Here is a 24,635-nt window from a genome sequence, read left to right as displayed (position 1 = left end):
AATGTCCACATTTTAGAAAACATGCTATTCCCTCACAGTGGCTACACTACTACTGATTCTGAAAAAAAAATATTTTCCTGCAAAGAAAGAAGTGATTTTTAATTTACAGAGAAACAAACAACCTTGTATGTAGCATTTACAGTAATCTCTTATAGAATATAAGGACACCATTTGGCTTTAGAAAGGAAACCAATTAAAAAAATGCAACTCTGTTTTAGTATATTTACATAAAGTAATCCTGTTTGAAACACTGCCATTGAAAAGTTTGACAAGTTTATAATTTATCTAATATTTTTAGTAATGCAATACAGTAACCTGTGACTATGACATCAAAGAACATGGAATCATCCACAGCATCACAGACATATTCTCCTGTGTCGTCTTTTGTGGCTGAGTGAATAATCAGTCTTCGATAGATTCCATCAGATCCTATGGTAATGTTCTCTGAGTCCGTGATTTCCACATCATCTTTGTACCATTTCATATTGGCACTTGCTCTGGACAGTTGGCAAGTTAGGACCACACGGTCCGAAGACATATATTCATAGTGAGTCTCATCACCTTTATTCATAATCTGAACTGGAGGATCTGAAAAAGAAGAAAAAGAGGCAGGTTTAATGTTAAAAAAATAACTCACTCTACTTTTACCATTGTGTTATATTCAAGGATAATATGAAAGGAACGGGACAGCAGTGAGGCTGTGGTCAGCATTGATGCCTTACAGTCTTTGGCTCACCATTTCACTTTCCATCCAGTATGCCTTCTGTACATCCACCCTATGGCAGTGGGAGTGTTTGCCAAATGATCTTGTTTCTATCCAAATGCTAAAGACATGAGGTGGGAAATAGACTATTCACTGCATTCCCTATGTATGTATTCATGCCTTGTGTAACTGACACTGTGCATGCGAGTGTGTGTGTGTGTGTGTGTGTGTGTGTGTGTGTGTGTGTGTGTGTGTGTGTGTGTGTGTATATCCATATATGTCTGTTTGTGCATATATATAGATATAGATTTTTTATTTTAACATTTGTTTACTGGGAAAGTCTGACTTAGAATGGAGCCAATTTTCAGCGGAGACCTGGGGAGAAACACTCCAGATGCATGTCTTTGTAACGTAACCCCAGCTGAGAATCGAACTGGAGAACCTACTGATATATATATATATATATATATATATATATATATATATATATATATATATATATATATACATACATACAGTATATGCATGTGTGTGTGTGTGTGTGTGTGTGTGTGTGTGTGTGTGTGTGTATGCAACATGTAATGGACTTCTGTTCCATTTGAGACATATTTCATTACCTTCTGCCCACTAAGTAAAACAACAGGCTTTAGCTCCCCCATGAATCTTAACAGGATCCGTACTGAGACTGAACAGAGCGATTTACACTCATAAAATTATGTAAGTAATGCTGCCAAAAGGTATATGTAGAAAATGGAAAAAAAGTAAGAGTTGTTGTTGTTTGTCTTTCGGCTTTTTCCCGGTAAGGGGTCGCCACAGCGGAACTCTGGTCCGCTAATGATTGGCAGTAGATTTTTACAAAATGCCGAGTTGCCAGCTCGACGCCCAACCTTCAACGAAGGCATGCCCATTTAGGCACGCATGTCTTTCAAATGCTACCCAACCGCAGGGAGGACATGCAGACTCCACATAAGGTGAAAATGGAAGAAAAAAGAAAATTTAGGAAGATAAGATGAATGAGCCAATCCCATTTGAAATGCTGACCTTCCAATGTTTACATATTTAAAAATGTAGCATTAGTTTGGTGTTTGTAAAGGGTATAACCTCCACTAACAAAAGGAGCACTGTTTAACTGGTGTTAGTCATTACTGCAGGAGCTTTTATTTATATGCTTCATGTTGGTGGTCAATAACTTACCTTCTGAATATCTTGTACTGAAGTTTTCATACATTTCTTGGTAACTGAGTCTAGTTTAATGTGTCAGTTTTACTGCAGCTTTTCTCCAAGTCCTTGTTTAAGAGGTGAGCAAATGAGGGTGAGGGTGTTCTTTTCTTCACTGTGGTGTGAGTTGGAAGAGTGTTTTATTCGAAGTTTGCAGCACAGGAAGGGCAGTTGTGTTCATGGAGAAACTTCTGAGAGAATATAATCAGTAGATGTGTGGATAGGGCTGGGAGGGGCAGACAACTGGCCTTTTACAGTGTGTTGTGGAGATGTTCTTGCTTTTGAGACAGGTTAATGAATCTACATGTAGCATTAACAGTAATCTGTGTAAGATCAGGTCTCACATAGTTTTGTCAAAATAAATCCTTCATAAATACAATATTATTTTCAAGAAGGTATAGAAATGCAGTCTTATTAAAGCAGACCTGTGTCTTCATTTTGTATTTCATATTTGACATGGAGTTTCAGTAAGTTCAGTTTCAATACAAAGCAATGTTTCAGTGAATGACCTTGGGTCAAATCACTAATAAGGATGAGAAGTGCTAACAAAATATGAGGCACATCTTGTTTGTCAAAGACCTTGCAGAAGATAACAAAAACATGCAGATCAGAGACAGGCACCTGCAATAATATCTTACTTAGATGGAAAAAGGAATGGAAACTAAGGTTAAGGAGGTGTGTGAAGCTGAGTAGGAAATTTACAAGATTTCAGTATTAAGACAGATGTCAGTTCAGTCTAGTAAATGATACAAATGACTTCAGAATTCAGAGCTACAAAAGGACAGTTCATTTCTGTCTACAGAAACCATTGTTTTCAGTTTGCAACATTCAGCTACAGTTTGGTTCAGATTAACAGCACTGACATCTGAGACAATTTCAGTAATATAAGACTTGTTCACATCTTGTTGGATTACGTATCAGTTCCACTTATATAACTGTGTATATCTGCCTCCACTGTATGCTGCTACTACATAATACACCAACTTTATCAGACCTTCAGTGAGTAAAGATATTTTTTCTGAAAGGTACAAGAAGATCTGGCACTTGCTCAGTACAGCTCTTAGCATTATAGTCACAGACACATAAATCATATTTGACAAGTATTGGATGACTGGGCTGTAATAATGGGGATGGAATACTTCAGTTGAAAAATGACTGTTTTAGCCATTTTTCTCCTGGCTTCAGGTGTTAGATGGTTGGGGAAAGTAGCTGACCTTTTGTTCAGTGCTCACTTTTTTACGGTGGATTCTATAGTTAGGTGAAATTTTTGACTATGCCATTGCTAAGAGGTGTAGGGGAGGAGATATTTATAGTGTGCCAAATGTCATCATTGTTAGTAGGTTCATAGCTAACAATTGACTTAAGATGTTGGTCTTGTAGGGCTTTTTTATGTGTGGAGATTATAGTTCCAGTTCTGTACAGCATCATAATGTCACTATAGAGGGTGATACTGGAAGTGGTTATGACTGAGTTTGTCATTTATAAGCATGTAGAAGAAGAAGGAAATGATTCTGGCAGAGCACCAGCTGTCTAGGAACCTTCTGAAGTGGCATTACTGTTTGATTAACTAACAAAAGTTATTTCATGTAGTTAGAAAACCAGGGCATAAACATTGCTTAAGTTGAATAACTCTAGCTTGGTAAGGGCAGTTTGATGGTTCACATTTCTAAATGCCCTGCTAAAATCTCTAAATATAGTTCCAAATAAGTGTGATTTTTCCACTGTCGAGAAAATTTCATCAGTAACAGAGTAAACAGTAAACAGAGCATTATGTCTGAAAACTTAATCCATTTTTAAGTTGTTCTAGAGGCTGATTAAGTAGTTTCTCAAAACATCTTGTGATGAGGCAAAAGATGAAAATAGAAAGGACATCTAGAATGCAGCAGACATTTTCCTGCAATGTAAATTATATGAACATGTTTGAATTGTGGGGAATACCAGTAGTATGTGATAGACTGTAAATATGCATCAGTCATGAAAAGAGACATGGAAGAGCTCTCTGAACTTGTCTCCCAGGCAGGTATGACTCTAGCCCTGAGCAGCATTCTGCCATAGCCCAGAATGATACCGCAGTACAAGGACAAAATGATTGACTTCAACAATTGGCTAAGCTTCTGTTGTCATTCTAAGGGGATCCAGTATCTGTCTGCTTGGGATGACATGGTCGACAGACCACGATGCTTTGCCACAGATGGCCTGCACCTGTCACCCCTGGGATTATGGATACTGGCTAAGGCTCTTGCCACCCCTATAGTGCCTTTTTAGGCAAGGTTCAAATGACAAATTCACCACCATAACAGGAACAGGCAAGCAAAAACTGAGGGTAATGCTACTCAATGCTAGAAGTCTAAATCTCAAAATGTACCCACTCGATGCACTTCTTAAAATGGAGAACATCAATATCTGTGCAGTGACTGAGACCTGGTTCAAGGCTCCAGTAAGCACCCCTGCACTACCAGGCTATAACTCATACCACACTTTTCGGCCATGTAACCTGGACCGAAATACCAAAGGCGGAGGTGTGTCCATATTCATTAAGGGTATCTGCACCTCCAGGCTAGTTGCTCAGCATAATGCATCCGAGGTTATCCAAGTGCAACTAACTCTGGGCAAAACTGCAATCCAAATTGTAGCTTGCTACAGATCCCCCACCATGCCCCAGGGCTCCCACTCCTCTTTTTTTGATGTACTGAAAAATATTAGGGTTCAACCAAACACCCTAATAATGGGCGACTTCAACTACCCCACCATTAACTGGGAAAACTACTCGTGTACCAACTCCTTAGCTCAATGCTTTCTGGAATTCATAAACTGCAATGCCCTGGAGCAACTTATCCACACCCCCACCAGGGGCAACAATATCCTAGACCTAGTCATTACCAACATGAGTGACTGGTGTTCCACACCTGAAGTCAGCTCCTCGTTGGTCCGATCCAACTATAAACTAATCACCCTTGATATCCACATCCCGTCCCCATCCCCCATTAAGGAGACCACGGTAAAAAATTTCTCCAAAGCCAACTTCATGCTTCTTAAATCAGAACTGGTGAACTTCATGACACCCATGCAGATAGACAATACAGTTACAACTGCTGAATCCTACACAAATGCACTCTATAAGCACTTACACGAATGCATGGATCATGCTATCCCAAACAGAACCAAGACGCTAACCTCCAAAAAAAGGAAGCTAATCTGGTGGTGCCTTGCCATAAACAAACTGTACAACAGAAGGAAGAAACTGTTGCAAAAGAGAGTAACATCCCATGAGTGGAGGAGCTCCCTGGTCAGCCTCAGTAAGAAGCTGAGATCCGTTATAAGATCCTCCAAAGTAAGCTACAAAAACAAAATCACCACTAATTCTAAGGACAACCACAAAGCATTCTATAGCTATGTCAAGTATCTCGATGGCAACACCCAGATCTGCTCTGACTTGTAGTACAACGGCATGAAAATTACAGAACCAACTGATATTGCCAACATTCTGGCAGATAGGTTCAGTGCTAACTTTACCCCCCACCCCCTAAAGGGCTCATATCTATACAGGAAGAATGCAGAGTCCCTGTAATCACAACTACACAGGTAAAAGCTGCACTCTCTAAAGCCAAAACACAGCATCCATGGGACCGGACAACATCCCAGGCTGCGTTTTACACGAACTTCAGAATGAACTGCTCCCCACTTAAGCACCATGTTCAATAATAGCCTCACGTCAGGCTTTGTGCTCATTGAATGGCGCACAGCAACAGTTATCCCACTCCACAAAGGGGTAGCCACCACTGATCCCGGGAACTATTGACCTATTAGCCTGACGAGCCTGGTCTGCAAGGCCATGGAACGTATCATCATGGAATTCATAAACAAAGACATTGGTAACCTCCAAACTCTGGATCCCACCTAGTTCAGGTTTGTGAAAGACAGATCATGCCTCATGAACCTGATTGACTTCTTTGAGGCAGTCACCAAAGCCGTAGATGAGGGTAAGGTGGTTCACACAGCCTATCTTGACCTCGCCAAGGCTTCCGACACCATCCCCCATTCTGGAATTACAGTTAAACTTACTAAACTAGGTATAAATCCCTACATCACAAGATGGGTTGCCAAATGGCTCACTGACAGAACCCACATTGTAAAAGTTGCAGACTCCAAATCTGACCTCAAATCGGTGGCAAGTGGAGTACCACAGGGTTCAGTCCTGGGACCTCTCCTGTTTGGTATCTACTTCTTTGAAGTACAGGCTAACACAGAAGGCCTCTGGCTAATGAAGTTCACAGATGACTGCAAACTAGGAGCCATAGTCAAGTCCCCAAATGATGTGGACATACTACAGAAGGGCCTCACTGAGACAGATGTCTGGTGTCAGAGCCATGGCCTCAAGCTCAATGCCAAAAAGTGCAATGTCATCCCCTTTGGTAAAAACTCTGTACCCATGAATTACCACATAGGCAGCAATCTACTTAACACAGAATGTGTGATAAGTAGCCTCTCCTTTGATAGTCACATCGCCACAGTAGTCAGGTAGTCCTTCTACGTGGCACACCTCATCATAAAAGGGTTCTCATCCAGGAAAAAAGAGGTCATTGTTCCCCTCTACTCAACACTCATTAGACCCATTATAGAGTACAACACCCATTTTGGAATGTACCTCACAAGACAACTGCAGCAGCTGGAAAGGCCACAGAAGTACCTCACAAAGAGGATTACTGGCCTCAAACAAATGCCCTACACTGACCATCTCAAAAAAATCCAGCTTTATTCCGTAGCATATCGCCTACTCCAAGGTGATCTCTGCCTAACATATAAAGCTATGTCAAAACCAGAGCTGTTGGACATGCTACACCTAAAGAAATCCCAATCCCTCGAAGCTACACACTCTAGGGACCTAAACCTTGTCGCCACAATAAACAGGACATGCTGGAGGGATAGATTCCTGTCCCAGAGACTTTCCATACTCATCTATGTCAAGCAAAGTTCTTCATTAGCACTCTTCAAGAAAAATCTTGATGAGTGGATGGGAAATAGGAAATACACCCCAGGGATCACTTCTGTGTCTCTGCTCGACAGTGGCACAGGAAAATAACTGTCTTGGGTGGCATAAACCAGGGAACCTTGTTGGCTAGGCTTATGTAGGCCCTTGGGCTGATAGCCTAGTACCTACCTATGAACCTATGAGTAGTTATGTAGTAGACGAGTGCACAGTTTCAGGAAAGCCGGATGGATGCTGAGAAGATTACGGTTGGCTTTCTTATCTAGGTTTGTGAGGATTTCTTCCTTACTTGTAATTTCTCTAAAGTAAAAGGTGGAGGTTGGGTTAGTGATAAGTGGTGAGGGAGATGTGGAAGGTGGTGTGTTGCGGTAAGGGTTAGGCAGAAGGAAATTAAGAGACCTACTTTTGGTAGGGTCTGCTGTGATATGGTTTAAAGGGGGAAGTACAGGAGTGCTGATTTTATGAAATTCCATCAGCTATACCGTGTCAATTGAAATCTCAGACCTTTGATTTAGGATTTTCAAAGTAAGCAATATATTTAATTACATTTTAGAATAGCTTTGGCTGTATTGCTTGAGATGAGAGTTTACAGACTGGGCAGTGTCATTTTGCTTTTTTTAATTTCTAGTTGAATTTTGCAGCTGGATAAAAAGTGTTGAAATTGTCAGGGCTATTGGTTTATTTCAAGACATACTGTTTTGTTTGTTATATTTCTTGAGTATTTTAATGGTGGGAGATGCCATGAGCAATGGTTACCTTTTACTCTTATTTTTGTCAATGGGAAATATTTGTTGATAATAGCTTTTGCTACAGAATTAAAGAGATGGAGGTCTTTTGTGGGTGTCTATAAGGAGAAACAGCGAAGGCTAGTTTATGTTGTGCAAGCTGACTAGAGCTATCTGCTTTGGATTCTGAAATGGATCTAGTATGTAAAAATACTGGAAGGGGTACATGGATTTTAAAGGATAGGAGTTCTATAGGCAAGAACTTGAAATGCCTTTCAGAATATAAATTCAATAAGAGTATTTATTATAAACAAGTCAAGCAAGGCATGTTTACCTGTGGGGAAGGTAGGTCTACTAACAGAAGTTTTGTTGGTATAGACTGCATTGTGAAAATAGGGTATCAATGTTTTTCCTCCCATGAGTTAGTCAAAATGTAAATCCCCAAGAATTTTATAGTTTTATTATCTGTTCTGTGTAAGATGTAATTAAGTGTTTCAAAGGTTCTGATGGAAGCAGGAGGGGATATACGTTGCTGACATAAGTTTGATGTGGTTGTTAACTGTTACTGACACTAGAGACCATTTAGATTATTTTCCTGTGCTCTGTTTATGCTCTATTAAGTGATGTTTTAGTTTAGGATGTTTTCTGGTTAATATCATAGTCCCCTTGGAAAACAAATGAAAATGAGTGGAGCAAGGACAATTATGAAATTAAGTGGGATGGACTAAATTACAGAAAAAAGATGACTGGTAGTGAATAAAAAAAAACGGGAGTATGGTAAGGTTAGGAATATAAACACAGTATATATTGGGAAGACAGAATTGAGAGCTAGAGAAAGAAACAGAGATATGAAACAATATTTAATGTTAAGAAAAGAAAAAGTGAACACGATTTGGGCATGTTACAGTGGAAAAAAAATTGGTTGTTGGAGGCTCCTGAGCAAACTGGAATGGTGCACAATTTTTTTTTCATTTCTAATTTTTTTCAATTCAAAAAGAAAGATTTCTAACCTTGACCTATTGTGTAGAAAGCGGGAGTCCTGACTGTGACATAGACAAATTCCTTTTACTGAAACTCCCATAAATCACATTCATAGGTCTATCTATGTCTACTTTTCAACTGATCCTGTTAAAGAAATGGATCAGATTACTTTGGAAGAATCCTCCTTCAATAATGCTGCTAACCAGCTAATTCTGCTACAAAAATCTCATTAGCATTGTCTGCATGCAGCTACCATGATTTTGTCCACCTATGGTCAGTATCACTTGTCTGTCATTTTTTAAACTACTCCTTATACTTCCATTTAAAACTGGTGCTGCTATTGCTTGCTCGTCATCCCCTGGACCACCTCATCTCTAAGAGTCCTGTTCAAAAGCTCTGTTAGATGTCTTACCCAAAGATCAAGTAGCTCTTTATGTGACCCTTCAGATCCCTCAGCACTATTTCTACCACTACAAAAATCTGTGCCAGAATGATAGTTTTACCTGACTTTCGTAAGCTGTCCTCAGTATTGGGAATTTAAACTTTGGCAGTAACATAAATACTTTATTGACATCTCAGATTAACATCCCTGTTAAAATAGAACTAAAACAGGTGATTTCTTCAATAAAGGACTTAAATCTCAAATTTGAGCAGTTCTAAGTTAAAACTCTTGATAACTATAGAAAACAGCTACTTTAATATTTAGTATAGTAACAAGGTAACCAGATTAAAGACACCGACATTTCTTTGAAAGACATAACATATTTAAAGAAGAGGAGAACTGAATTGAGTTCTTATTAAATCAAAATACTTAAATGGTAATTAAAACAGAAAACTGAGAAAACAGAACAAAAAAACCTAACAGTATGATGGAGTACCACAGTGATAAAATACAGTGAATTTCCTCATCAGTTCAATTCCTAAAGTAGCAAATCTTCAAGAAAAATAAACATTTCAGATAGAAGGAGTACATAGATCCTTGGGAAGGATTGATAAGCATTGATAAAGGCCTTGTTTTAAAGTTGCATGGTCCAATACACCTTTCAAAACTGGTAGTAATAATATTAGATTTGACAATGACTATGATTCCAAAACACTGCAGTGAAGAACTTCTTGTTAGCCTTTTATTAAAATATTCAAGCCCAATAACATTAAAACCTATTACTTGTCTAGCCACATATAAACTGTGCCTTAATTTTGGTGACAGGATTTTCAATTTTCTAGAACATGTATCTTGTGTACAAAATAATATCTTAATTCCTTATATGGACTAGAGCTTACCATTTATAACCGGACAATTGGAAATTTACTGTTCATCAAAGAAATCTATGGCTATTTCTCTCTTTACAAATCTTACACTCATTTTCATATAGATATTGTCTCAGAATTATTATGCAACATGTATTACAACTTTTTTAGAAAGGAACCATGTTGATATGGGTTAGTACAAGCATAGCCAGCTGGAGTTCTGTAAAGAATGATACGTTCTTTTAATATCAAACTAATTTATATAAGATCCTTGTGTTACAAATGTATTAGAACTGTATGGCATTTGAATATCAAACTGATTTGTACAGATGCTTATGTTACAAATGTATTAGAACTGTATGGCATTTGAAAATAAAAATATATTTGTAAAGTTGCTAGTGTTAAAAAGTGTATCAACAATGGAACCTACTGGACAGAGAAGGAATATAAATGTGAGACTGTATGTATATATGTTATATGTATATATGTTAACAAAGGACACTGGAAGAGAAACGGCTAACCCTCAGTCCAATTAGTTTTGGAAAATCCTTGAAATTCAATTAGCTGCAAAGCCATAAACATGGCACCCCACTGTGCTGAACAGGACCAGAAGTGATAGGTCTAGAGGAAGCCTTTGTTCATTAGCTCTGTAGAAAGAGGGGAAGCCCCAGGCACTGCCATAAACATTTAGATGTGCATTGTAGCCGTCTATGCTAAATTCCTGTCTCAGCTTCAAAGGGGGATACTGTGAGAACTTAGAGTCAGGTGACCAGATGAGGTCACTCTGCCACCTTTTAGATATTACTGAGAGTGTTTTCTCAGTATTGAGTATTCTGTTTGGTAGGCTGACTAGAAAGACTACTCATGTATTTCATCTTGCCTTGCCCAAGTAAATTATTAGGGAACAGTAATTTCTTTAGATCAGTCAGGAATATATAGCAGCTGCAATGGTGCAGTGATAACATTGTCGCCTCATAGCAAGAGGTTCTTCAGTTCGATTCTCGGCTGGAGTGCCTTCTGTATGGAGTCTGCATGTCCTCCCCATAGTCGAGTGGCGTTTGAAAGACATGCGTGAAATGGGTGCACCTTCGTTGAAGGTTGGGCGATGAGCTGGCACCTCGGCTCTGTAAAAAGCAGACCGGAGTTCTGCTGTGGTGACCCCCTAACCAGGAAAAGCCGAAAGAAGAACAACAACGGTCAGGAATATATAGCAAGCTTAGTTTAGATATTGTTTTTCTTTATTTGTCTGAGTCTGTCTATCAATGTTATTTTCAATATTTCCTGTGGTTTGAACTCTATGGTTTACTACAAATATGTATTCAGTATTTTCATGTTCGTTTATTATTTATTATTTAATATATTTAAAACTTTTATTGTGGCTAATCCTTTTAGAAAGTATTTAATCTTTGAGAGTGCTTATATTTTTTATTTATTTTATTTTACATTTGTTGACTGGGCTAGTCTAGCTGGATATATGTCCATTTTCAGTAGAGGCCCGGGGAGATAAGCTCCGCTTTTATAAATTTAATGATACTAAGTTAAAACCATTAAGCACTACATGTAAACATAATAACATAATAATTAGATAAAAACATTTTTGACATTGATACTGGTGATGTGGTACAAAAAGTGATGGAATGACAAAGTATTGTAGAATATGACATTCATGAAGTATACGATAAACATGTACTGAGAGAGGGATTAAGGAAAAATCAGCTGAGAAAGAAAGTAAACTTAGTCAGGGGTGAAATAAGTCAGCTGTCAAGAAGTAAAGTTAGTTAGGATAAGTACAAGGGCACAGACATTGTGTTTTGAGGTAAAGTTTGAGTTTCTTTTTAAAGACATATATTTATTTGGGGACACTATGTGGGTGGCTCCAGGAGGCCTAGCTGTCTTGGTCAACTACTACCATTTGTATTAGTATTAATATTACACAGTATAACTGGACACCCCTTATTAAGGACCTTAGAGTAGCTGATTATGTAGTATCTGGTGGCAGTGATAACTACCTAGTGCTCTGGACAGAAGGGGGCACAGCAGATAAATCTGTGCCAGTCTTTCCCAGGTATGTGTGTATGTCTGAAAAATCAAATCTCACAGTGTGTGTGTGTGTGTGTGTGTGTGTGTGTGTGTGTGTGTGTGTGTGTGTGTGTGTGTGTGTGTGTGTGTGTGTGTGTGTGCCTGTATGTGTCAGCTACTTGGAGCAGGGACACAAAGCACTGGTTTCACAGAGAGGGTGCTGGAGGACTCGGCTTGCACACTTGGCTGAGGACCTAACACTACTGCTATACCAGTGGGGAGTCTTATTAGGAACCTGGAGGGAGACAGATATAGAGAAATACAGACCCCAGGCTGAGTGAGTTCCTTGTATGCGCTTAAGGAAATTGTACTTGGTGCAGAGAGCTGCATCTGGAAATACTGTGAGTATCCATTTATATTCCAAGTGAACATCTCTCTCCAGTGTCAGTGGTGAGGATTCAGGCTCTTTGATTTTGACTCAATATGGAGATGTCACATATTGATGGCAGTGGTTTGATATTATTTGAACTTCTATCGTCTGTAAGCAGTTGTCACTAAAGGTGTACTCTTAAGCAGCCACAAAGTAAACATTTAGAGTTTCATATCACAAATGTTTTACTTATTTACTTTTTATTAGCTTAGTTTAGTCAGGGCAAGCAGGCAAGGATGTCAGCAGAGGATTATGGCAAGCTGACAAAGAACCAGATGTGGCAAGCCAAAGGACTGGAGCATGCCAACCTGACTAATGGAGACATGATTGCAGCCTTAATCACAGCTGCAGTACAAACCAGCAACCAGGAAGACAAGTCAGTCAGACTTAAAAACCCACCTGGAGTTAGAAAGACTTGAACTGGAGTCCAAATGGTTGGAATTAGAATCAGCAGAGTGAATGCAGCATTTAGAGCCTGAAGAAAAATAGAGACTGAGACATTTGGAAGCTGAAGGAAAATAAGAGTCACAGACAACATGAAAAGGAAATGCTGACTCTTTACCAGGGTCATGGAGGTAATGGGGAAGGGAATAAACTATACCCCAGAAGAAATAAAGGTCAGTAAACTTCTTTCTCATTACCAAGAAGGTGATAATTTTGATAGTTTTATTCATATATTTGAAAGAGTATGCAAACAGTATAATGTTGACTGAGGGATCTGTGTAGAGTTTCTCATCCCTTTACTCCATGGTAAAGCTGTAACTGCTGTTTCTAAAATGTCTGATACTGATTGCTTAAATTATGATGCTATTATCACCAGGATAAACTCAGCTTTCCCACTAGCTTCTCTCCTCATGCTCTGTCATGTTTACTGCTCAATTTATTTAGTGTCACTACAACATTTTACTCTATGGCAAATTTTTTACTCTGTAATTCATGACACGTGCTATTGTGCAATATGTATTTAGGGTGTAATGCTCTAGATTCATGTTTTAAGAAACTGTGGTCTAATGTTCTAACTTTGTTACTGTATTTCCTCTGTATCAATATGTCTTATTTGTAATAAGTCATTTCAATTTTTGTATGTTCTTATTTTTTAATTATTTAATATTTTAGAACTTACTTCTATGTATCTTACTTACTGGAGCTTTTCACCCCAGGTATCCACTGAAAACGGGCTACTTGCCCAGTCGGACACTACCCGGTAATCAAATGTAATAAATAAAATAAATATTATAAAATGTTTATTGGAATGTTTTAAGTTAACACCTGAAGCATACAGAAAAAAAATTGTGAGCATAGAAGCAAGGCAGATGAAAGTGTATGTGATTATATTGTTGAGTTAAGCACTTATTTTTATAGGTGGGTGAGCTGGTGTCAGGTCACCACTTTTCAAGGGCTGGCAGATCTTTTGGTGAGGGAACAGGCCCTTTGCCTGAGCACATGAGAATCTGGTTGGCAGACAGGGAATGCAAATCTGTAGATGAGCTAGGGAAAAAAGGGGACCTATACTTAGCAAGCAGGGTATCACTGCATAGGAAAGGAATACCCAGTGCTGCTCATGGATAAAGGGCAACCCATGGTGGGCAGCATGAACCACCCCAACAGAGTCTGCCAGTAACAGGGCAAGCCACTAGTTCAGGTACATGGCCAGGGTAAAGGGTTAAATGTTTTAAATGTAACTAGTGGGGCCATGTAGCATATAGATGTCCATGAAGGCAAGGTGGGGAACAAAAGTTGGGGAAGCCAGCAAGTGGGGATGACAGAATGCCAGCGTTAAGTTGTCTGGAGACAACAGGGGTACCAAACTACTACCAGAGTTTGTATCCTATCTTAGTGGATGGAAAACAGGACACTGCAAAGAAAGACACAGCCTCTGATATAACCATTGTGAAGCCTGCAGTGGTTACAGAGGAGCAGTACTTGCTTGGGCAGTCCACTCCAGTCAGAGCTTTACTAGGTATCTTATTCCAAATGCCTTTGGCCATGGTTCAGTTGACTGTGATGGTGGAAAAGGAAGCAAGCAAGTAGGTGTGTTTGAAGATATCCCCGCAGATGTGTTGATAGGGAATGATTCTGATAATGCAGTACCTTGTGTGCATGCAGTGACACGCAGTCAGGCTTGGAGACAGTCATGTGGGTCTGGTAGCCTGGGGGAAACCCAGACAGAACACATCCCTGAAGCCAGGACTGGTGATGTGTCTAATTCAGGGAGGGACCTAGCCTGTACAGTGAGCCTGAAGATGAGCAGTGAGCAGCTGATAGGTACTGATGTTCCCTTGGACAGGGTGACTGCAAGGGCAGAGATGAGTGGTAGTAACCAGGCTGACAGTGAGGCACTGCTGTCAGAAGATACTAGACTTTGTGTGGAACAGGAACTGGGAAAAGTCACAAAGATAGAGTTGAGACAGGCTCAGCTCAGAGACCCTACATTACAAGGCTTGAGGGAGGTAACTAGGGAGGTGCCTCATTCTCATGGAAAAGAGGAGTCTGTATACTGGAACAAAGGATTACTGTATAGCAAGTGGACCCCTGAGGGATGGCTAAAAGGTGAGGTAATACAGTAGTTGGTAGTGCCCAAAGCCTGCCATCTGGCACTTCTAGAAACAGCCCATGACATTCCCTTTGCAGGCCATATGGACGTAAAGCATACCAAGAGACATATTATGCAGAGCTTTTATTGGCCTTGGATTTCCAGAGATGTAACAGGGTACTGCAGGGCATGTGAGTAGTAGTAAATTATGCTACTTGATACCCTGAGGATGTGGGTCTGTCCTCTATTGAGCCAGAAAAGGTGGCAAATGCTTTGCTAGAAATCTTCAGCAAGGTAGGTTTCCCAAAAGAAATACTGACTGACAAAGGTGCCAATTTCATGTCAGACTTGCTGATTTGTTTGTGGAAGCACTGTGGGATGAAGCACCTACAAACCACCCCCTACCATCCCTATACTAAAGACCATAATACAGGCATTTGCAGACCAGTTTCAAAAAGAGTGGGACAAATATTTGTCCCATCTGCTGTTTGCTTATAGAGAGGTACCCCAGGAATCCACAGGTTTATCACCCTTTGAGTTGCTGTATGGGCATAGGGTGAGGGGACCTTTAGGTCTAATTCATGATGAGTGGGAAGGTGTGAATTCCACAGAGTTTATTGTGGCATATGTCCTAAACCTCAGGACAAGGATTAGGAAGCTCATGGCTGTAGCTCATGAGGAACTGGCAGGAGCCCAGCAGCAGAAAAAAGGTCTGGTATGAAAGGAATGCTCAAGCCAGAGAGTATGCTGTTGGATAGCAGGTGATTAAGAACAAACTAAGAACACAAGATAAATCAGGAAAAGCGGCACTAAAATGACCAAGTAATAAAAAATATATATTTAATTAATAAAGTGGAGTAAAGCGCTTTTCATTTGTGTACCATACACAAACTTCTTCAGACTGAAAAATGTATCAACAGTGGATCCTACTGGACAGAGAAGGGATATACATGTGAAAGTGTATGTATATATGTTAGCAAAGGACATTGGAAGAGAGGTGGTTAACTTCAGTCCAGTTAGTTTTGGAAGGTTTAGCCATAAACAAGGCACCCCCACTGTGCTGAATAGGACCAGAGTTGGTAGGTCTGAAAGAAGCCTTTGCTCATTAGCTCAGTAAAAAGAGGGGAAGCCCCAGGCACTGCCATAAACCTTTAGATGTGTATTGTAGTCATCTATGCTAAATTCCTGTCTCAGCTTCAAAGGGGGATACTGTGAGAACCTAGAGTCAGCTGACTAGAAGAGATCATTCTGTCTGCCATCTTGGAAATTATGTTTTACATATTACAGAGAGGGTTCTCTCAGTATTGAGTATTCTGTTTATTACCCTGACTAGAAAGAGTGCTCATGTATTTCATCTTGCCTTGCCCAAGTAAGTTATTATGGAACAGTAATTTCTTTAGATCAGTTAGGAATATATAGCAAGCTTAGTTTAGATATTGCTTTTCTTTATTTGTCTGAGTCTGTCCATCAGTGTTATTTTCAATATTTCCTGTGGTTTGAACTCTCTGGTTTACTGTAAATATATATTCAGCATTTTCATGTTCTTTTATTATTTATTATTAAATATATTCAAAACTTCTATTATGGCTGATCCTTTTAGAAAGTATTTAATCTTTGAGAGTGCTTATATTTATTTGGTCACACTGTGTGGGGCACTCCAAGAGACCTAGCTGTCTTGGTGAATTACTACCATTTGTATTAGTATTAATATTACACAGTGTAATTGGACATCCCTTGTTAAGGGCCTTAGAGTAGCTGATTGTGGAGTGTCTGGTGGTAGTGATTGCTACCTTATACTCTGGGCAGGAGGGGGTCAGCAGGTAAATCTGTGCCAGCCTTTCCCAGGTGTTTTTGTGTGTGAAAAATCAACTTTCACAGTGTGTGTGTGTGTGTCAGCTACTTTGAGCAGGGACACAAAGCACTGGTTTCACAGAGAAGGTGCTGGAGGACTTGGCTTAGATATTCGGCTGAGGACCTAACACTACAGCTGTACCAGTGGGGAGCCTTATTGGGAACCTGGATGGAGACAGTTATAGAGAAATCCAGACCCCAGGCTGTGTGTGTTCCCTGTGTGTTCTTAAGGGAAATTGTACTTGGTGCTGAGAGCTGCATGTGGAAATGCTGTGAGTATCCATTTGCATTCCAAGTCAACGTCCCTTTCCAGTGTCAGTGGTGAGGATTCAGGCTCCTTGATTACTGGCCCAGTGTGGGGACATCATAGGAACATTTATATCTACAATGCCAGGCACCTTGAGTTATCATTTGTCCATATTTATCTCTTGAGTACAGTCTCAACTTACAAAGCTAAAACAGTTCACATTTTCAAGGAAAAAAATATTTGGCGTTTGTTGGGATACTCAAAAAAGTGAACTGGTTAAATCTTTTTGCACTTGACCTAAATGTAGCAGTGCAACATTTTAGTAATTTTTTTCCTCTTCATCTTAAACTGTAAGGGTACAGGGGTGTCACCAGATGTATACCATGTCACCACATCCTATTATTTTAACTGTAATTTACTAATTTATTTATTTTGTTAAACAGGTTTTTCAGACTTTCTGGTTAACAAAAGGCATTTTTCCTTACTTTTTTCTGCAGAGTACCCTTTGTGAGCAATGATTGCAAACAGCAATTCTGAAAGTCATAAACCACCTACATAAAGGGGATTATGACTTGGGGACTGTTAGCTTTTCACTTGTGGTGATAAATAAATAAATAAGCCATAGGATACTTGTCTTGGTGGAAGAGTAAAATGGTTTGCTTCTCACATCCCATAATGGAATGAATGGGTCAGTTGCATGATATGGAAGGAAGCTCAAGGTGATTCTTGGAGGGGGTGGATACCTTGTAGTGAAAAAGTACTAGGTAAAGAAGGGAAACATGAAGCTTTTTATGCTAAACAAATGACTCTGTGCTACTCACATAAGATGATGAATATGGAATCCAGCAGTTAATAAAGATGCAAGTATTTTCAAAGTACACTTTTGTGACATTTATTTAGGAAGCCAAGAAAACATACATGTTTGGACATTATGGTCTTTTCCTCTGTTGATGTACTGACTTTTCAGATTTGCATATCAGGATGCTAACAAGTTGTTTGTCATTTCTGCTCTTACAGGGCACCTCTGAATTAATAGAAATAATTGTCAAAGTATCACAGTGCTATTCAAACTCATGCCTTGTATCATGTATGTCAAAGTAAGAACACAGCCCACATGTTTCACTGTTAAGCCTTTACATAAGCAGTACTGACAATCATTAAACAAACTAAATCATAAAATATTATCTAATACCATTACCTGTCACATTCACATTAAAGTTCATGATGTCATCAACAGCATCACAGGCATACTGGCCTGAGTCAGATGGTTTAGCTGAATTGATAATGAGTCTCCTTAATTTTCCACTTGACTGTATCGAGATATCATCACCTGGAAGAACCTCTTTTCCATCCTTGAACCAACGGACCAATACGTCTGGCCTAGAGAGTTCACAATATAGAACAACAGGTTCAAATGGGATGACTTTCTTGTTGAGGTCCTCTGCTGGAAGCTTACTGATATTTACAGGTGGCACTACAAGTAGAAAATAAGGGATATGCATCACAGAAACTGTATAATGATGCTCTACTTTGCTAAGAGAGATGATGACAGCAAACTAATATTCATTCAAGCATACTGTGATACTCTTTATTCCCTATCCTTTGATTAGCAGTATTCGACACTTTGCACTACACTGTTCATAGTCTGCAGGTAGTATAAAGACATTTATGTGACTTTAATGTTCTTACTGTTTTCTCACCACTATAAAAGTCTTGTCTTTGCCTACCCTTAATGAAACACTGTGTAGTTATCAGGGTCACAAACCTGAGTGCTCATCACTCAACACACTGTTCTGAGTCTACTGACAAAAGATTCTTTTACATTTAGCTTCATCTTGGTAATGCAAGTTGGCAATTTAACTACTTAAAGAGGACATAAATATTTTTCTTATGCCTTTCAGTAGTTATTGGTTAGTAATGGCATGCAATACCACAAATCTGCACCAGATAAAATCCTGGGACATGAAGATAGAAAATGTAATGCTGTTAACTCTTTAACCATCCTATTATGATTACATGAATACCTGTATCCTTGGCGTAGACTTGGATGTCAGAGAAAAATAAAACCAAGCTTGGTCTACCTGTCTTCAAATATTTGTTACCACTCTACATGAGTCATCACTGACAGCTGCAATTCACATAGAATCCAGCATCCCCTATATACTGTGACACCAACTAAACATAAGCATTACAAATGAACCATGCCAAAACATTGTCCTTATCCTTAAATTTAACAATGGAAGTTACAATAAGCTCTGCACAAACAAAATAAAAGATATAGAATAAAAATATAGACTCAGTGACATCAATAGCCTCCTATATGACTGAAACTAATAAATCGCCTAAAACTCCATCACTGCTAAAATACTAGCATCCACATATTACATTGCATCAAAAAGCTGAATAAAACATGACCAAGTTTCACCACAATAATAATAGATATAAAGAATATTTACTTAATCTTCATATATAAAGGCTGCATAAAAGGAGGTTAAAATGACCTGCAAACCTAAAATAAGAAAGAATCCCATTTAAAAATAAATACAAATATATATATATATATATATATAATATATAATATATATATATATATATATATATATATATATATATATATATATATATATATATATAAAATATGTAGAACAGACTCCCCATTAAGGTGAAGCAGAACTCATCTCTAAGCCTATTCAAATGCAGTGTGGACCATTGGGTGGGAAACTGCAAATTCATGGCTTTTCTCCTGTGGCCATTATTGACAGGGGGCAGTCTGCAGATCCCATAAGGCACAGGCATATTCCCAAGCCATTCTAGCCCATGGAAACAGATAAGTGATAAAACTGGGGCATGAATGGCTAGGCTTAAAAAGGCTCTAAAACCGTTAGCCTAGTAACCTCCTATGATCCAATGTGTATACAAAAGCACACTTAAATGAAGCATTTCTACCTAGCCCTTTCTGTCAATCAGTGTAGTCAATAGTACAAGGGATGAACAGAATACTTAAAAAATATAAAAAAAATAAAATAATAAAAAGAAAAGTAAATAAAAAAATGCCCAATTATTCATACTATACTAACCCAAGACATCCAGCATCTCTTGTAATCACAAAACCATAAAGGTCTCCAGCAGCTATTTTCTTTATTGTAAACACTGAATATATCCCCAGATTTGATTAATCTCTTAAAACAGGTTCAAATTCACCAAGCACCAAAACATGCCCACTATTACTAACACAATCCTGTTCCACAATCTGCATATAAAACTCTCCTCATCACAACACTCAACGTAGGTCTGAAACTCATCATATCGCACATTAATAATAACTCCACAGAAACTAAATTAACAAAAAAAAAGTAGCCACTGAAAAGACATCTAAGTAAATATGGCCTTCACCCTTTCAGATGTTCTCGCTTCAGCAATGCAGAACTAACTCTAAAAATTAGAAAACAAAATATTACCTTCCCGTAACTACAATGGACCTGGTCTGGCGGATGGTGCATTCTAAGGCACTGCGTTGTTAATGCGATGTTTCCTGTAGCTCAGGGTACAGGTTTTGATTCCACCCACTTCCATTTGTCTACAGTCTGACTGGAGTACGTCACTTAAGCAGACTGATGCTGGCTGTCCCTGAAAATGGTACTTATTTTATTTATTTAACATTTGTTTACTGTGATAGTCTGACTGGGCTGGTTGCCCATTTTCAGTAGAGGCCTGGGGAGAAAAGTGCCATATAAAACAGTACAGTACAAATACAAGACAAAATAATAACATCATGTACATAGCTCAGTAGTTTACGATACAAAAGCAAAGAAAAGGAATAAAAGGTTCAGGTTCAATATATACAGTATAAAGTTCTTGCGTTTTATAAGGTTAAATACAGGTGAGTTGGTTTGGATACATACATTTATATGTCAGAAAGAAAAAAAAATGAGTAACAATAGAATTGATGATGTTACTGTTTAGTGCAGTTTATAAGAGTTTTCCAGGTATAACTTACAGGGAAAAGGAGTTAGCTAAGAGCAGAGAAAATTAGTTGTTGGAGGGTACAAGGCGTTAGCTGAGAGTAGGGAGAAAAATGTTGATGGTGATTTCAAGTACGGGGATGGGAGGGAGAGGTAGCAGAGGAGGCAGCACAGGGAAACCTATGCATGGAGGGTATTTTAAGAAGAGTTAGGTGGAAAAAAGGATAGAATAGAGGATGTTGGGGATAAGTGGAGATAGTGAGAAGAGGTGAGTGCTGGGAGTATTTGCTTAGTTTAGCCAAGGTAAGAAACAATTCAATATGTATATATATTTGTAGGTGTTATGGGTCTGTGGAGTAACAAACGGAGAAGTCATGGAGACAAGTAGAGAGAGGGGGTGGTAAAAGGGGGAGGTATTTCAGTTACTGCTGGGTGGTTAAAGCAGGAGCATGAATTTCATTTTGAGGGATGATTTAGGTAGATAGAGTTGTTTTGCAGGTTGTGTGAATGTATTTTTTGCGTGCAATGTGTGAAGATAATTTTTTTCACTGAAGTAAAATGGAGATGTGGTCCGTGTTTTACTTTTATCTTTTAAAATGTTTTTCTTTGCATATAAATTTAGATTTGGGTTAGGACCTGTCTTAGGTGGGATGTGGTATTTTGAGGTTGTGTGTGAGTCTCTGTGTTACTTATTTCCATGCAGTATTTTAAATCTGATCCAAAGAAATAGATGGATGATGCTGATGTGTAAAACTACAAACTCACTGTTGCAGTGGAGCTTGGACTGAAAAAAAAAACTAATGGCCATTATTTTCTGTTCTCTAAGCAGTGATTCTGTGGTTTAGTGAGTGTAAAATAAAAAAAATAAATAAATTAAAAAAGTGTGTGAGATAGTGTGTGCCTGTATGAGAGAGAGAAAGAGAGATCGATCGAGCTATTATTTTACACTCGCTAAGCAGCGCTTTTGCTGTTTAGTGAGTGTAAAAAATGAATGAAACAGAAAAAAGCATGTATGTGTGCTTGTTTCTGTTTGCATGTGTGAGTGGCATGCATAAAAGCAGAAGACTGTGTGTGAGAGAGAGAGTGAAGAGGGAGACCGATCAAGAGATCTCCTGGCAGCAGCACTTAAGAGGTTTGCATACCTCTTGAAGACTTAGCTCAAGGTATCTGGATACGCCTAAAATAAACAGGGAACAAAGGGTCAAAATAGGAACATATTTTAAATGATTTATGTTAGCATGGATTTTCTGAAGGTGGGGTGTGTGAGAAATAGTGGGTGAGTGAGATCGACCACTGGCAGCAACAGTAAAGAGATTTGCGTACCTTTCAGCTGAAGAAATATGGATAAAGCCTATAGTAAAAGGGGAACAAAGGCTCAAAACTGGGAACATATTTTAATTATTACATTTATAAAATTGCAAACTTGGTTAAACAAAAGGATTTGTGCTAGTGTGAATTTTCTGACGGAAATAACAGTCTGAAACTGAAATGTATGTCATTATTTAGTAACTTCAATTACTATTGACTGTCAACAAACCAAACATTTTAGGAATAAGGGACCAAAAAAGTAAATACCTTGATATTTTTTAAAGTGTTATATTTTGTATGCAAAATGCTTCCTCCAGCACCATTAACATATAATATAGCAAGTTTAAGACATTAGGTGGAAGAATTATTTTATATCAAAAATATATAAAAAATAATACAGTAATAAAAAATAATAAATAAGTAAAACACAACAATTTTACAGACAGCCCATTCTTTAAGCATAATGATATCCTCCAGGGTGAGTGTTATTGTGGAAATAATGCCCTTTTCAAGGGGTGCACAGGACCTCCGCCTGCAATGTCGGGCCTCAGAACACCCCTGGGCAGGTGTTATTTCCACAATAACACACGCCCTGTTGGGCATTATGGCTTGATTAAAATATCTCAAAGTCAGAAATTCTCCACCAAGAATATTATAACACTAGTAAACCTAACTTACACTGAAAGTTTCCTACAAGCTCCTACATGAACATCTCTATTTAGTTTTCTGTACAATGAAAGACCCCATACTTTCTGATCTCCTTTATTTCCACAGAACCAGTGATTCAGCAAACCACCTCTTTTAGGATCTAATTGTCCACACCCACATTAACTGCTCTTGCTGGCACAAAATACACTTAACTGAATGCATTGCCTGTTTTTGGAATTGACTCGTGTTATACACTAAACAGAATAATTCCCTAGCAGCCTTCAAAACCATACTAGATGATGGGATACGAGATAGTAATTCACACTTAGAGTATATGAGGGCAGTCCACTTACTAGGGGAAATTAAAAAACTCATAATACATTTGGGAGACAGGGCTAAACTTTTCAGTGGTCACTTAAACATAAGCTTAGTATGAGCCTATTATCCACATTGTCATAAAACCAACAGACCCATAGGCAATTTTAAATGTGGTAGATGTACAACATATAATTATATCAATGGCACAAAAGAAAAACTTATGGTTAACTCATATAATATAAAAATTAAAGGGCATTTTGATTGTCACACTTCGAATGTTATATATGTTGCACTTTGTCAACATTGCAAAGCATTTTATATAGGGAAGACTGGTAGAAAATTTAGGAGTAGAATTAAAGAACACCTACTAGATATCCAGCATATGAAAACCACGAATGCCCTAGTTAGACATATTCAATTATATACAAACCATAAGTTTAAATTTTGTGTCATTGAGCATATACCATATGATGCGCAGGGAAGATATACAAAATATGATTTGGATGTGCAGGAATTAAGATGGCAGATTCTATTAAATGCCCATAATTGGCCAGGGTTGAATGAATATTGTACCATCAAACCCATTCTTAGAAAGAATCACATTAAGGGTAGGTCATAATGTAGTTTAATATACCCTAATGGTAAACAAGTTTATGTTTCCCATAATTTAATCAGTATTTAGAGAGGTAGAATATATCTGTTATTCAAATTTATATAATAATATACTAGATTGGGAAATGTATAGGTTTTCATGGAAATCAAAAGGAGTGATAAATAAAACAGTACAAGTCATCTCATATCGTATGCATACATATAATACTTAATGGCCTTAATAGAATAAGGGTACCATATACATATACATATATTTTGATATAATATATTCATGGATATTATATATCACACAATTTGATACAATACCATTATGAACATAGATTCGTTCAATCATCATTATTATTTGTAGTTTTTATTTAGTCATATGATTCTTCATATGAAGTCAAGTTTTTTAAAAAAAGATATATATATATATGTTTTATATTAATTATGTTTATTAACATTTTTACATTTTTAGTTAATACGATTAATGTAATACGTTTAGTAATGATTTAATTGAATAATTAGGTGGACCTGTGGATTTAAGTGATGGAGTAATTAGATTATTCATTCTGATGAAGTTCGTCTTGGAGGACGAAACCCGGGTAAACTGTTGAACTGTTGACTGTGTGTTTTTTTCGTGTCTGTTTTAAAGAATAAATATCCATTATAGCTGTGGAACTTTGAAAAAATTTTCTTCAGCGTGGATTTATTGGTGAACAAGATAATTGTGGAATTACTGGTGAAAGAGAGTACTGTGCATTAGCTGTGGCAAACCCCGACCGCGGGAACATCCTGGTCGTTTATTACTAAAAAACTCATAATACTTTTGGGAGACGGGGCTAAACTTTTCAGTGGTCACTTAA

The 24,635-nt window shown here is 38.2% G+C and overlaps 1 protein-coding gene across 2 annotated transcripts in view; it reads right to left on the bottom strand.

The window, feature by feature from the left end:
- The window catches only part of OBSL1 (obscurin like cytoskeletal adaptor 1), a 1,518,259-nt gene that overhangs the window by 623,334 nt on the left and 870,290 nt on the right, over window positions 1–24,635 (bottom strand). For both annotated transcript variants that reach the window (XM_044060562.1, XM_044060561.1), the window contains exons 7-8: window positions 18,141–18,416; window positions 316–588 (exon numbers count right to left, since the gene is read on the bottom strand). In XM_044060562.1, the coding sequence (XP_043916497.1) occupies window positions 316–588; window positions 18,141–18,416 (549 nt within the window). The remainder of the gene's footprint in view (window positions 1–315; window positions 589–18,140; window positions 18,417–24,635) is intronic.

Source organism: Protopterus annectens, chromosome 2.part0, assembly GCF_019279795.1.
Source record: "Protopterus annectens isolate FY-2018-M chromosome 2.part0, PAN1.0, whole genome shotgun sequence".
Taxonomy (NCBI): Eukaryota; Metazoa; Chordata; order Ceratodontiformes; family Protopteridae; genus Protopterus; species Protopterus annectens.
Note: the sequence above shows the minus strand (reverse complement) of the source record. Positions and strands in the feature narration are given on the sequence as shown.